This window comes from Ciona intestinalis, chromosome 1 (assembly GCF_000224145.3).
Source record: "Ciona intestinalis chromosome 1, KH, whole genome shotgun sequence".
Taxonomy (NCBI): domain Eukaryota; kingdom Metazoa; phylum Chordata; class Ascidiacea; order Phlebobranchia; family Cionidae; genus Ciona; species Ciona intestinalis.
In genome coordinates this window covers 1,058,399-1,073,335 of record NC_020166.2, presented here as the reverse complement: position 1 = coordinate 1,073,335, position 14,937 = coordinate 1,058,399, and the positions used below count along the sequence as shown (strand labels likewise).

The 14,937-nt window shown below is 37.1% G+C and overlaps 4 protein-coding genes across 9 annotated transcripts in view; 3 read left to right on the top strand and 1 right to left on the bottom strand.

The window, feature by feature from the left end:
• Window positions 1-4,561, bottom strand: part of LOC101242937 (28S ribosomal protein S11, mitochondrial) — an 18,633-nt gene extending 14,072 nt beyond the window's left edge. The window contains exon 1 of one of the 2 annotated variants that reach the window (XM_009863832.3): window positions 4,552-4,561. Coding sequence is in view for 1 of the 2 variants with exons in the window: in XM_026838288.1 (XP_026694089.1) it covers window positions 884-902 (19 nt within the window). In the remaining variant the exon portion in view is untranslated. Of the gene's footprint in view, window positions 1-883; window positions 918-4,551 lie in introns of those variants that run through there. The other variant, XM_026838288.1, reaches the window with a different exon arrangement.
• Window positions 1-10,333, top strand: part of LOC100186761 (histone deacetylase 1-like) — a 21,821-nt gene extending 11,488 nt beyond the window's left edge. The window contains 4 exon segments of the mRNA XM_004225444.4: window positions 8,261-8,419; window positions 8,842-8,954; window positions 9,430-9,544; window positions 9,969-10,333. Of these exon segments, the coding sequence (XP_004225492.1) occupies window positions 8,261-8,419; window positions 8,842-8,954; window positions 9,430-9,544; window positions 9,969-10,069 (488 nt within the window). The 3' untranslated portion in view covers window positions 10,070-10,333.
• Window positions 274-8,167, top strand: LOC108951124. Of its 3 annotated transcripts, XM_026837784.1 has the most exons (12): window positions 274-936; window positions 992-1,115; window positions 1,389-1,550; window positions 1,613-3,342; window positions 3,411-3,567; window positions 4,256-4,404; window positions 4,669-4,893; window positions 5,204-5,419; window positions 5,834-6,045; window positions 6,102-6,195; window positions 6,478-6,576; window positions 6,771-8,167. In XM_026837784.1, exons 4-12 carry the CDS (start codon window positions 3,180-3,182, stop codon window positions 7,235-7,237), a joined length of 1,782 nt encoding a protein of 593 aa, XP_026693585.1. In that variant the 5' UTR covers window positions 274-936; window positions 992-1,115; window positions 1,389-1,550; window positions 1,613-3,179; the 3' UTR covers window positions 7,238-8,167. The 3 variants fall into 3 exon arrangements, with proteins under 3 accessions (XP_026693585.1, XP_018673420.1, XP_026693583.1); XM_018817875.2 differs by lacking the exon at window positions 1,389-1,550; XM_026837782.1 differs by having other exon boundaries at window positions 1,389-3,342.
• Window positions 1,212-14,937, top strand: part of LOC100178853 (NADH-quinone oxidoreductase subunit B-like) — a 14,145-nt gene continuing 419 nt past the window's right edge. Inside the window, exons 1-5 of one of the 3 annotated variants that reach the window (XM_026838271.1) lie at window positions 1,212-1,223; window positions 12,902-12,979; window positions 13,205-13,333; window positions 13,551-13,694; window positions 14,051-14,657. In XM_026838271.1, coding sequence (XP_026694072.1) covers window positions 12,947-12,979; window positions 13,205-13,333; window positions 13,551-13,694; window positions 14,051-14,143 — 399 coding nt within the window. In that variant the 5' untranslated portion in view covers window positions 1,212-1,223; window positions 12,902-12,946 and the 3' untranslated portion in view covers window positions 14,144-14,657. Of the gene's footprint in view, window positions 1,224-10,551; window positions 12,980-13,204; window positions 13,334-13,550; window positions 13,695-14,050; window positions 14,658-14,937 lie in introns of those variants that run through there. The other 2 variants (XM_026838267.1, XM_002130763.5) reach the window with 2 other exon arrangements.

Here is a 14,937-nt window from a genome sequence, read left to right as displayed (position 1 = left end):
TACTGAATTACCAACTAAAAATAGTGAAAAATGAAAGCTCTTTACCTATATTGTTATTGTATAGTGATGCGTATACCGATTCCAAGAACGTCGCAGTAATTTGTCCGTACTCGAAACTCACTGTTCAATGGGGAATATGATTCGTACAACTCAACACTGCTCGAGTTGCTACATTTCATCTTAATATGAAACGAGCACGCCAAGAATATCTCTTTTCTCTGTATCTTTATACAAGTCACGTTTCCGTGACCGTACTTATTTTGCACTACTCGAGTGTTTCCGCATCTCTTCCCATTCAACAATTCACCATCCAAATGCTATATCTTTATTTTTGATCTGGTAACACTGAATTGCATCTGACGTCCCGAGTAATAATACCCAGCCGTTTATAAGTGTAATTTTAGGTTAAAGAGTTGTCTGAATGACTTGAGCAGTTTTGAGCGGATTGTACTTTGCCAGTTAATTTAGGAGTACTGAATTTGTTTTGTAGTTTTGTGTTGATATACTTTGTTGTTGTTTTCTTGCAGTCTTATATTTAAGTCATGCTTGTAGCTTTGTTGGTATTTTGCTCATTATTCACAAACTGTTATTCTTTGGGGCAAGCCAAGACAATACCCTTGCCCGCTGCCTCATGCTCTCGTGCGCCTCTGGTGGAGCCAAAAGATATTCTTTGTGACGTCAATAGCACGTCATTGGTTCGCTGTTGGGGTGATCGGGCAAGTTTCAACGCATCCAAAGATGAATGGTCAACTGTGTGTGTATTCCGCACCCCGCCCGCTGTTAGCGATATATCAAAGTATCAATGCTTGGTCAAGAACGACCTTGGTCCAGTAAAATGCAAAGCAAAGAACGGATCGACATTCCTGGCGTCTTGTCTCTTCACCGTATTCAAATGCAAGCATAACTGCATCGGAAAGGTTTTATCTTTGTATGACGGTATAGTTCTTCCTTTGCTTTTTTATCACATTGTAAACCCTGTATTAATATACAGAAGGTGGCCACTGTGGTGCAACCGACCGGTGGTGTCCTGAAGATAACCTTTACTCTTTCACTGCTCCCCTGGCCTCTCCAGGAACCAAACATATATTCTCAGACCTACAACAGCTACATTTAACGTAGGTACAATTAAGACAATGTTGAACCAATGGTTTATAATTATTAGATAGCTGTTCTTGGTTTTGTATCTTTCTATATTGCAGTTAAATACCACATAGTTGAATAAGGTGTCCAAGGTTTCAAATCGCCGTTCATGTATTATTTGTTGAAAATTGGGCGTTTTTCTTTCGTTTTAAATCTTTTCTTGACCTTAACTATCTCATAAAACAGTATATCCATAATCAATCCATTTCAAAACTTTAAATATCTGCCTTTTCCTAATATACGCACAGGCCGCCTTCCTACTGCATACCATGGCCTACATGGAAGATAGCAACAGTAGCAGTAAGTGTGTAGTAACACTTATCTTCATTATCTGGAGTTGTATGAGATTGCAACGAATCCGTAAATATGATAAGAAAGCGTTGGCGGAAGGACCGCACACCAAAGACTTGGTGAATAGATACTTGTGTGTTTGTTACGAGTTATTCTTCTTACTACCCGTTCGACTTAACAGGAAAACTTGCTTAAAACACTTCCAACCAAGAAGCATTACCAAACCAAAGATCCCCCCGAGACGTATACTTCAATCGTGATAAAACATGACATCACGAAAACAAATAGCGACGTCACGACTCATGACGTCAGCAGTCTATGTGTGAAATCTAATGACGTTACATCTCCGGATGATGACGCATGTTTTGATGACGCCATCAATCCTCACGGGACTCCAAGTCGTCAAAATTCTGGTTCAAGCGACGAAATAACTTCGTCGTCACCGCCGACGTCATTGTTACGTCACAGTCACGTCGTGGTTTGCGAGAATTCGTATGTCAATCGGCGTTCAATAAGTAACCTTCAAGATTCAAGCCCATGCCGCGACGCTAAGAACAGTCATTTAAAACTTGATCAAGACGACAGCCGCCATTTTGTTATTGGTGACGTAGCATCGAAACCAACATTACCGAAAGGAACATTGCTCAATGTTCATGATAGTCTTGTGGTGGCGTGAATTTCTATATGTGGGACGTTAGCGGTTTCAACTTTTAAAACAGAATGACATCATATGTGTTATATTTTTCTTGTGTTAACAAACAAGCAGAATTCAAAACGGCGTGGCGCCTATGTGTGACTATCATACTAAAACGGTAACAAGACACCGAAAGTTTGGCTTTAGGTTGTCACATTTATTTTTTTCAGTGACGATGACATTTTTTTATTGCGACTCCATCAGTAAAGCATCAAGCGTTCAAACAATAAATCTTTTATATATTTTACCTTTCTGTGTCAAAGATAATTAAACGGATCTCATCGTGTTAAAAGTTAGTGTTATAAACGTTAAGAAAGCACACACACATGTACCAGCACGCTCAAATCAATCCCTGACCCGTTGAATGAGTAATTGGCTTCATTTTTCATTATCTATTTCATATACCTTCGCGTTTCTTTAAAAAGGTCGCCGCGTTATTTTGGGTTTAAAACTTGATTCCTTAAGAATTGGGACGGAATTAATTTGCTTGGCTCTTGCCACAGTCTTATCACGCTTGTCTATCCGGTGCTTTAATTCACTATAAATAGTTCGCGCGTGCCGAGCTCGCTTTACATTCCGTTGAATTGTTCGCCAACAGAAGATAATACGTCAGCATTACTAGCTTAAAACAGCTAAAATCGTGACTATAATCTGCTAGAAACTGTATGTCATATTCGTCACGTATTTGTATGAACACATTGGTTAAAACTTAAGGCGGTTTCACCATAGTATAATATGGTTTTACTTAAGTTGTTTACCGCTATAGTGTATCAGATTTGGATGCAAATGAGTATATGCTCCTTGGTGTATTTACGAGCCTATATTCCCTGGCTTAGCCTACGGTTGTATGTTGCCGGAGATTTAGTATTCAAAGTATACGAGGCCTGGGTAGCTAGGAGCTAGAAGTTAACTAAGTATAGGAGCCACGATCTGTCGGATTTCTTAGTCAGATAATTGAGGCTGGATTCGTGAAAGGACGGTTTCAGATTTTCACTGCAAGGCGTTTGTAAGGTTAAGTCTTACGCGAGGTATACGGATTCGTATAACTTTTCCTATGACTGCTTACTTAGGTAGTAGATACGTTAGAACGATGCAAATAAAGGTGATATTTCTTTGGCTATTCTTGAGTAAAGTTGCCCACGGAGTTACTTATCACCGATGTAGTGACGATCAAGAAACATGCACAGATTGTGTGTTTAATAACTCGACCGAACTCGGTAAGTTACTTAATAATAAAACATACAATATATTTACCAAAGCCAACATCTAACATTCAATTTTATAGAAAACATCACTGGATCTGACATGTTATCGAAAGTTAAAATAAACGGTTTAAAATGGACGGCGAATACAAATAATATGGAATACACATGGACTTTCAATGGTGATGTCAACATAAATATTTCAATTTCAATATACCAGATCACGGACGAAAATAACAGGTGGGTACGCAATGTAGAATCTGTCGTATAAGGAAACGATTCATGTACCCGTGTATCGCTACAAGACGATCAAGCGGCTTCGGGCGAAATTTTCCTCGTTTTGCGCAGACACCTGTCACTCAAGAGACTACCTTCCCATACTTAGTTACGTGTTAGGCTTCTTGCGTTGCATTACGTTACGTTGCTTCGGCGAATCGTGAACTGATTGCGAACGGTGTATGTAAACTGGGCCGTGGTAGTGGTTGTACTAGGGAAATGATGCACGTCAATACGCGTAACTAAAGCATGCGTTCACCTATTAAAGCAAGACATCTAAAATGAGATATAAGAAGTAAAGCACAGATATCTCTTTCACCATCTGTTATGTGTGGTTAGGTATGTGTGTATGATTTTGCCACGTGTTAACAATAATTCCTGAAAAGTCGTGTGTAAAATTGTCGGTACGAGTTTTGATACACAGCAAACAAATGTAAATAGTCTAAGCGTGACGTGGTCGTGTAATCTCTGGCGTCATGTGTTGCATCTAATAACCAAATTGAACACTGTGTTTTGAAGTTAGTTTGGGGGTTATTGTTCAACTCTACTCCCTATGCCACCTTGGGTAATGCACCATATAGGACCTCACCCAATTAGAATCAGTGTTTGTTTTCCATATATAGTGTTTTTTTACTAAAGCTTACATTTATAGAGCTTTCCCCTTGCATGGTTGCTGCAATGTCCCGATATATGAACAACATTGTCGAGTAAACGAGATACGACATGGTATTGTGTATGGTGTCAATTACAATGGTGAACGGGGTATCGACGTTAGAAGGATTAAACTTACTGTTAAACCTGGTAAGTAGGTATTGAAGGTTCTTAGTTTGTTTTAATGTTTGTTTAATGACATGCACGACGTGCAAATGCCGTTTTTATTGGTATTGGGGTAAAATGGGCCAAATCTGAACTAAATCTCAGATTCCCCTCCGAAGGTCCTCACCCATATAAAATAGAATCCCATTGTAATTACATACTAGAACATTCCTGTTATTGTAGTGCTGATTGCTGTAAAGTTAATATATTGTACGTTAAAATTGATTTATCTTTATTTTTGAAACGCAGGTAAAAACATAACCGAACAAAATGGACGCTACTTACATGTTTGTCCACCTCTTGTACACAACATACATAACTTGCCTCAGCGAGTCTGTCCATGCGTTACCTTTGATACCAAGACAGGCTCCTTATTACCGATCCATCAAAACAACAATACGTTGTTGAATATACGTGCTAATGGTGGAAGAATAAACAATACAGATGGTTCTTGTATGTTTTCTATAGGCAAAGGTAAGAACGTATAAAATATTGTAGGTTGGGGAAAATGGGACACCGTTTTATTTTACTTTCTCGTCCCATTTAGTAGTAAGCAAAGAACTTTCAGAGAATTATAAAACCGTTTCCTTACGACTCCCATAGACTGTTATTAATTGTTTAGCACCATGGATGTTAGGGTAATGACAATAAACCTATACTCTTGGCTGACATCTCCGTTTCTTTTGTTGTTATATTTTTATTTCACTTCACACGAAAATACTTTAACCATGTTTTACAGTTTCTTTTGTAAAATATTTATTTAAATTAAATCTTGCTTTCACAGATTACGTCCACCAACATGGTAAACCAATTGGGAAAAGTGACCATGATGAAAGTCGTTCAGTCACATTACCTGGTTATTATTGGCTGAATAAGCAGTTATTTGACGCTCAAAACCAACCAGTAAACTGCACGGAAAATAATAGTAACTTCGATTATACTTGCATAGCTGTATACAAAGGCAATCAATCTGCTAATGTGGCTTGCGTTCCTAATTTTGGTAAGTTCAATGTTATGAGATTTTTTAACCGCGAAGTAGGTTTCTTAAGATATGGTTATGAAACTTATTGTACACGAACGTTTATCAAAACAATAATGCAAACTATATATCCCGTAACTTAGACTGAAGTTCTAAAGTTTAAACCAACATTGTAGAGGTAACGGTTTGAGGTTGGTGACTTAAACTTTATATCAGTAAGGTCTAGCGCTCTATGTGCTATTCGTTTGCATCTAGGGTTCCTATTCAGAATCATGGTTTTAGAGTTCTTGGATTTCAAAAAAAGTAAGGCCGTTGCAAACATACCTAGAAGCTCCAATTCTGTCGCTTATAAAGCCTAAGAACACGATATTTGATTTTGCTTATTTAAACCTAAGTTAGAAACCACCGTTATGACACTTCGTTCATTTTTCGCAGCTTGTCTCATCCAAATGGAGATGGTTACCATTACTGTTAAAGGCCAAGTTTTCCATGAAGGCGGCGACCCCGCTTTAAAACGGATTGGTATTTCCATCACAATGGGGCTTGCCTCTTGTGTTTTATTCATATTGATGATGTATACTGCTTACCACTATCGACACAAAGTAAAAAAGTTTTTTAAACCCGATGTAATCGTACCTCTCAGTCTGGTAAGTAAACCTGTTTAATTTTCGAATTACTCAATCTTACTCAGCGTATTTTGCAGACCACTATCCTTGGTTCACCTTGCAACGAAGACCAAACATGTCAAATCCAAGATTGTGAAATTGTAGACCTATTTATACCAGGGGAAACTCATGGTAAGTATATTTGGAAAATACAAATTGGTACGCAACCACCCCTGTTCTTGACCAATCAAATAGCTATGTTACGCTTGGGTGACAACTGACAACATATTTCTACAAGACGTTTAAATTAATCCCTATAGCCACGGCGTAACAGAGAACTTTGATTTGTTATAAACCGAGATGGCGTCGTACAAGTCTGTATTTTCTATATTGAATGACGTATAACTAATGCCGCTATTTCTGTTTTGCTACTTCTGTATGTGACTCCGTTTAACCAGGGTTTATTTATTTCAGGTTTAAACTACGTTGCCCCTGCCAAACCTGATGTTAGAAATAAGACAAGTTTACGTGCTTCTGGTATAGTTGCACATGATACACACTTAGTAGCAAACGGTAGGTTATTGTTTAAGTTTTGTGTTATTTGTTAATTTCACCGACTTGGAAAAAAGTCGTGCCAGTTTTTGTCTAATTTTCCGTCTGTAGCTACACTAGCATATTGTAAGAAAGCATTAAAAAAACAAAAATGTTGTTCGTTTTTATAACTGACTGAAAAGTATAACAATTAATGTGTTTCTTTTCATATACAGATTTCACTATAGACGGTTATAAATCCAAACACGGTTTGTTTTTTGGAAACTTTGACAATTGCAACCGATCCAATGAGGAATTGTCTTCTTGTAGTTCGTTAACTAATTGCTCAAAAGACTCGGGAGTGGAGTCCGAGCTTCAAACTAACACCCTGCCGAGCGACGACTGCTCAGTTCCGGCGGAAGCTTCCGTTAATGACCCGATGTCGATTGCTTCCCCGGACAGCGGGTTTACCGCAATTCCAGGAGTGCGAGACTCGTTTCAATTTAATAAAGAACAATTTCAATGTTCTACAACGGATATCACAGTTTCGGAAATCATTAAAAACTTCCGACTTTGCACTTCAATGCGAGCAGAAGAAGGAGCAATTTCATGCAACCATGAAAGATTAGGAAACTGTTTAATTCCTAGCCATGAGGACACGGCAGTTCATTCTTATTTAAGCAAAGCTGCATTCAATCGCTGATGTGCATTCGAATAAACCGCCGTGTATTTGTCACTGTTTTTCTACCAGACTTAATTACCGTTAAACGGTTTCCTATTTCTTTCTTGTTCCTCTGTTTTTAAATAAAGAAATAGAAAAAGAAACGAGAGATATCTGTTCGCTATCTCTAGTTGCTTCTCCTTTTCTTTTGCGGAACTACTGCTTTGTTACGCCTTAACGCGACCTTGTCTTCTTAAATCAAACCGTCTTTAGCTAGCTAACTAATGTAATGCGACCTCGCCTTGAAATCCGTATAGTGTTCCATGTACCAATGCAAGACAGAACGGCTGTTAGCTCAATCAAGCTGCCAGGCACTACACAAAGCGGCTTCTCCTTATTTTTAAGACGCTAATTTTTAAATTAGCTCGTTTTGAGCAAAATTTCAAACAGAGATTTTTCCTTATTTGGCCCACTGTTTGTATATACCACGAAACAGACAACAATGCACCAGATATTTGCTAGTTCGGTGTTTATTTTACAATACGTTTTATTTACTCACATAATTTATAAACACGTCGTTAAACTTTGGTTCAACGGCCACTCACACATTATCATCATAAAGCGTGTTCCAACAACTCGTTTTGTTGTTGATTCCCTTATTTTTGTTAAAATAATTTGATGTTCGCTATCGTTTCCAAAAGATAAATAAAAAACGTGTTATAACAAGTAACAACATAATTCTTTAACGCGGTAAACATATAATATGGTCATAGTTTGCACATTACCCAACACTTAGCAAACGAGATCTAACGATTAACGTATAGTTAAACCCCCTTATTTAAACAAACGTTCTTTTTCTGTTACTTCTGCAGTTTATACCGGGCATAATGTAAATAATATTTCAACGACTCAGCGGGTATGGTTAATCCCAATGAAGTCTTGACCAATGGCGGGCGAAACGGCGAAAATACATTACATTTTTTTTTATACTAATGAGCTGTTAAAGATTGTGATTTAAACGTTAACTTTATGAACAAAATTGACAATCCCGATGTTTATCCATAGTCCGAGCATCCGATAAACGGATCCAACGTCCAGATGAATACTCCGACTCCGAGGATGAAGGAGAGGGCGGAAGAAAGAATGAGGAAACTCACAAGAAGAAGAGGAAAGTTATTGAGGTGGAAGGTGTTGCTCAGCCGCAGGAGACTAAACCAGCTCCAGGTAGTCTTCTTATAAGTTCCAATATAATAGAAAATTGGGGTAAGATGTTCCATATTATTGTAGATTGGGGTAAGATGGTCCAGGTATTTCGCGTTACTCCACGTAGTCTCTTATTTTCCTTTGTTTCGGTTATCATTGGATGCATATACATAGCAAATATAGCAGTATTTAAAATGTCAAGTCTTTCTGATTACTTTTAGTCCAACAATAGAATGGGGTAAGATGGTTCACGTTTTCATTCCCCTTTATTGTCCCGTTTGGTAGTAAACAAAACATAGTTACAGAACTATATACTCGTATCCTCACGACTTTAAAAGTGCTTTGTTAATTGTTTGAAATACGGACAGATCGCTACCTTTATCCTAATCTTCAAGACCCAGCCATCAAGCACTCTTAATGACGTAATATTTATATCCACACAGTAGCGGAGCCTGCCACGGAAAATGGAGTCGATAAGCCGGAACCAACTAAAGAAGCTTTAGATACAAGCGTGCCTGCTAGCACTACAGAGCCTGTTGAAACAACTCCTGTGACTGTAAGTATTTAAAATGTTGCTTATTTGGTTCGTTCTTATAATGTGCATTGTTGTAATACTAATAAACCTTACGGGTTGGTGTAAATTGTTAGTCATATTGTACAAACAAAGAAAAAAACAAACAAAATATTAACGCACTAAGTGACATACGTGGTAACTTATAAAAGAGCATGAGGTGCGTGAAACAGAATACCCGTGTTATAACGACTACCGTTATCCGTGTTACAATGGCGTTCGGCTTTATCTGCATTGAATGTAGTTGCATTGAATGTAGGCTTTATCTGCATTGAATGTAGTTGCATTGAATGTAGGCTTTATCTGCATTGAATGTAGGTTATATCAAATCACTTTACTCCATTACATTCGCAGCATATTTATTAGTTTCGACCCTGAGCCGAATCTCATTTCATACGTTACATCAAAACCTACTATCAGTATTTACCACCAAACTAAGACTCCATTACATACGTAGCAGGTACCTGATGACGTAAGCACCAAGGATGCAGTTGTGCCTGAAGCAAGTGAAGTCCAAAACGAAAACGTCGCCCAACCCGAGACCACAAGTGAAACCCCTGTTGTTCAAAATGAAGGTAAATGTAAAATTGTAACGCGTACTATCCCTAATGTCACTGTTTACTTTTAGTTTTCTCTGCACTGATTTTATTGGTTTTATCTTTGTTACTATTTTGAAGAGATTCCCCAAAATGGTTGATAACTTTTTAACGTAACACTAACGTGTCATAGTATAGTAGGAATGGGGAAGGTGGGACATATCTTCATTCTATTTTCTCGTTTCATGTGGTGGTAAACAAAGAAAATTTAAAGAATTGTAAAACCGTATCCTCACCACTCTCATAGACCGTTGTTAATTGTTTAAAACACGATCAGGATTATTGGATATTATGTGCAAAAGGTGTCCCATCTTCCCCCACCCTACTATATTATACATTCGTGCTGTACCATACATTAAATACATGAAAAATTATGTAACCTATCTATACACACCTTTTTTAGAAAAAGAAGCAGCAGCGCCACCTAGCGAGGAAGTAGCACAAGCTCCAGACTCCACCACTCCTGATGAAGAGAAGCAGGAAGATGAAAAAATGGAAATTTGATGACGTGTTCGTAACGGTGACGTCACATAAAAATCTTGCTAACCTGCCAATTAGTTATTGGGCCAGATGGGCCACACTTGTATATTCCACACAAAATAAACTCTTGTATAAAATCGTATCTTCTGCGCACTCTAGACAATTTTCAAAATTGCTTTTTTTAAACTACAACGACTGATTTTATAAATTAGATTTGTACGCCGTACATTGTACTGACCATTACTTTATTTCGTTTCCAACTATCAATAAACCAAGGAGTCGTGCATATGTTTGTATTGGTTGGCTGGTTGCTTTAAAGCTCGGTTTTACCGATAAATGATGCGTAGAAGCCCTAGATAGAGGACGAATGCAAACTATATACCAGTTAACGAATGAATATCACATACTTATCGTCGCGTGGTAGCAATAGTGAGCATTAGCTAAAAACTGTTCAGGACTTATATATTTTTCTGAACGTCAGCTGCGCAATCATTTTTTGTACTAAAATTTGACAGTTTAATAAACCGGGGAGAATTAATTTGCTTGGCGCGGTTGCTTAAATTTCATTCCGCGAGAGGTCGCAAAAGAGCATCACAAATTCTGTAGTGTGAGTTTTCCAATGTCAGAACGTAAAGTTGTTTAGCAGTTGCGTTAAGTACGGTAATTAAAATAGCTTACAATGTCTGCTGTGTTGAAAGGGCTCACCAACTCTGCTTTCAGTCCAAATTCTTTGGGAAGGCTTCGTTTTTTCTGTCCGCCAGTTCTACAAGCAAGAAATTTTGCAGACAAAAAAATTGAAACCGAACCTGCACAAGTATTACAGCCGATTCGTTCCGAAATTTCAAGACTTAAGAATGCAGACAGCCGAGGAGAGTACATTGCCACACGGATTGACGATCTGGTGAACTATGTTCGCACGAATTCACTGTGGCCGATGACATTTGGTCTCGCATGTTGCGCTGTTGAGATGATGCATTTCGCAGCCCCACGTTATGACATGGACCGTTTCGGGGTCGTGTTTAGAGCAAGCCCTCGGCAGTCTGATCTCATGATTGTTGCTGGAACTCTCACAAATAAAATGGCTCCCGCTTTGCGTCGCGTGTATGATCAAATGGCTGATCCAAAGTGGGTTCTTTCCATGGGAAGTTGTGCCAACGGTGGAGGTTACTACCATTATTCATACTCCGTTGTTAGAGGCTGTGACCGTATCGTTCCTGTTGATATATACGTTCCTGGTTGCCCCCCAACAGCAGAGGCGTTGCTCTACGGTGTTTTACAGCTTCAGAAAAAAGTCCGAAGAACGAAACTGTCATCAGTGTGGTACCGAGAACATTCTCCTAAAGTTCAAACCATCCCAGAAGCTTTTAACGAACAATTTGGGAAAAATTAAATTGACATTCAGTTCATTTTTTTGACTTGTAATAACATTAAATTTATTGAAACATTTACAGTGTAGTGTATTTATTGTACTTGAATGCATTTGCTTTGTTTATTTCCTCAAAAATTCAAAAGTAAAGGATAAGTTCTATAACAACATGAAAAACTATACCTGGTGTAAACTACACGAGTGATATAGCTATCATTTTATCTCACTTAAAAGTTTAACTTGTTTGCATAAACCTTCTCATATTATTGGAAATTTCATTTGACGGATCAAAATTTTTAAGCAAAGTAAATTGTAATAACTTGTACTTTATTTCACTAGGTTCAGTCAAACTTTTTAAAAATTCTAGTAGGGTAGACTTTTAATAAGAAAACTTCTTTTGATAATAGTATTATGAAAGGAATTTGATCTTTGTTGAAGTTAAAGAAAATATGTCGAGTCATGGTTTGAATCAAAATACGGAAGACAATGATGAAGAAGACCGTGTGGATGCGATGATAAAGAAGACTGGATGTTACGATGAAAATAATGATGTTCATATGTGTATGTTTGAACACTCCGATTGGAGAAAATGTCAAAAAGAAGTGAAAGCTTTGAAAGAATGCATAACTCAGTATAATAAACAGAAAACATCTAGTTAACAAAGAAATTTTGTGTGTTACTGCACTGGACATGTTGGATTCCATTTCTTTAACACAAAGGCATAAATGTTAGCTTACTCTTGTAATATTAAGTCATTTGACTCATTTCTCTTACCAATTGATGCCAAGTTAATGTAGTTAGCTATGTTATGCAGGCTATATAATATAACAATTAAATTATTAATCAATGTCTTCATTAAGGCTGAATTGTATATCAGTCGTTTTAAATTGAAAATCCCAAATAAAGCGTAAGCATTTACATCAATTATGCAACTTTTTAATAGACTTGTAGGTTCAATATAGACGGTTGAAACTTGAATCCATGTATAATGAAGTTCTTTGACCGACTATACACCTCATTGGAACACCCGTGTGTAAGAAACCCACTGATATACGGAATAGGTTCAGCTACAGGAGTTTCCCTTCTGCATTTTCTAATTCGTGGAATTCCAGAGAAGTCGATGACGGTCTGGATCGGATTATTTGTCCCAATAACTTTCGGTTGTTCAATATTTTGCGATTATTCTCGTATGCTGGAAAGATTAAAAGCAGAACAATATAAAGACGCATTGCGATATCATACGCTTACCGAGGGCACTGGAAATTCGAATAAAACTTCAGAAAATGAAAAAAAGGATTTATGACCATTTTGTTGTTGTTACCCTGCTTTACTTAGCAATGCATTATGTAATTTTCGCTTTTTATAATATGGTGCAGTCAGATACATGCATTTTCTGATACCATATTATGTAGGCTATAAATGAGTTTGATAAATACTGTTAAGTCTAAAGGCAGTATCTGAATTGAAACATTCAATATTTTGCATTACAGGTTTGCATGGCATAAGTTGAACTGGGGAATCTATTTAACATTAGAATGGAAGAAGCAATGAACAATGTTGTTAAGAAGGTACTTAATTATGTTATGCATAGTTGTGTGTTGTATGTTCGTAGTGGCGATAATAGTACTGCTGTGCTCTTCAAATGTTTCCATTAAAGCCGCCATTTGGATTGTTTATAACAATACAGTAAAAAATCAAAACACTAGTATTTTAATGACTGTTGTTACCCAACACATAGGGATAAATAGGTTACATTCATTTTTTAATAAATAATAAACTTTGATTTGCTTCAGTTTGATGACGCTGAGAAAAGTTTACAAGATATTGAGAGTCGACTGGAAAACGGGTTCGAAAAACATTTGAAACAAAATGGGGTTGAAGGTGTTGAAGACAAAGCTTCGTTACTTGCTAAGCTTGAGGAGGTGTGTAACCAGATTTTGGTTAGGGGGGGGTTTGCTTTTGGGTAAATTTTAGTGGAGTTGTGTCTATGTTTTTATTCTGTTTTCTCGTGGCGTATTCGGTAATAAACAAAGAAAATATATATAAAGTTGGTATATTTACATTCTGTACCAAATAGTATTGTAAATTATCTTCCATTTATCTGATAGGCAAACGTTTAATCTCTTAGTTTTTATGAAGGTAAAACAAGATTACTCTGAAATTAAGAAAGAAGCTTTAGAGTTGGGTCAACTACAGAGGGAAATGGCGCTTGCCTTCCAACAGCAGTTACTTTCTACTGTACAGAAGTTACAAGGGTTAACTGATAATCAATCCTTGAGTAAGGTAAGATGAATGTCATGCCTGCTGGTTTTAATTACCTCAATAAGTGTTAATATTATGTATATGTCAATTAAGGTTATGTCATATGCTGAACAGTTGGATTACCACCTTAGGATTCGGGTAATAACACATAAGACTCATAATATTGTTAAAAATGCACAGTTGCAAATCTTCGCTATTTAACTGTGTTCGAAGAGAGAAACAACATGTATATCTAAACTTATTGTAGGGTATATTCAATTTTTATCCCGATTTTAGTGTTTTAATGTTTTGGCCCTGTTAATTTATACTTTTTTGAGTATGTTTTTTCATTCGTTCATTTATTTATTGGGAGTTGTAATACCTTGGTTTATTTTCAGAACTCCACTGAAGCAACAGATGCCGCAATAGAGTCTTTAGTTGAACAATCAAATGTGGCAGAAAATTTAACCAACAAGTTAAAAAAGTTATAACAGTAAAAATTGTGTAATCTTAACATAAACACTGCCAATATGTGTCAGGGCAAAGCTTCTTAAGCATTTTAGTATAAAGGCCCCTTTGGTCCTATGGATTTTTTTCACCACACTGATTTTTTTAAATTATCATTTTCCAATTTTACCAAATATATTCCATTTTTTTGGTAATTGTTAAAGCTTATGACACACCTGAGCCCATTCAAACCAAGTTTGACCAGAGCTGGATTCCTAAAAACTCTGGTACGATAAGTTAAAGATAGCAAAGCAATTCAATTTATTGCAATCTAGGTTAAACTGTCTCGCCACTACTAGATTGCTGTTCTGGTAAACTTAAACTCTGTACCAGATTAACTGACATAAATCAAGGCCTGGTTACTACACAGTTTAAGATACCCCAATATTAAAGTTAAAGAACTTTTTATTACTTGTTGCTTCTAATAAAGTTATAAAAGCAAAGTATTTTTGTACGTATATATACTGCTCTGGAGATACTCTAATAAATATACTGTAGGTTGAATGAATGAATGAATGAATGAATGTAACTTACTTTATCCTCGCGTGGCCGGAAAACGACAGTCGTTATAACACGGGTGTGCACCTCGCGCCAGCTTACGAGTTACCAAGTATGTTACTTTGTGGGTAAATCTTTTTTTTTTGTATGTGGCTGATAATTTGGACAACCCATTAGTGACCACTGGGTTGGAGCAATTGCCGTTAAGTGTCTTGCTCAAGGACACATACGCCCACAATGGTAGCAGCGACGAGCCCTTGAACCATTACCTCTGGGGTAG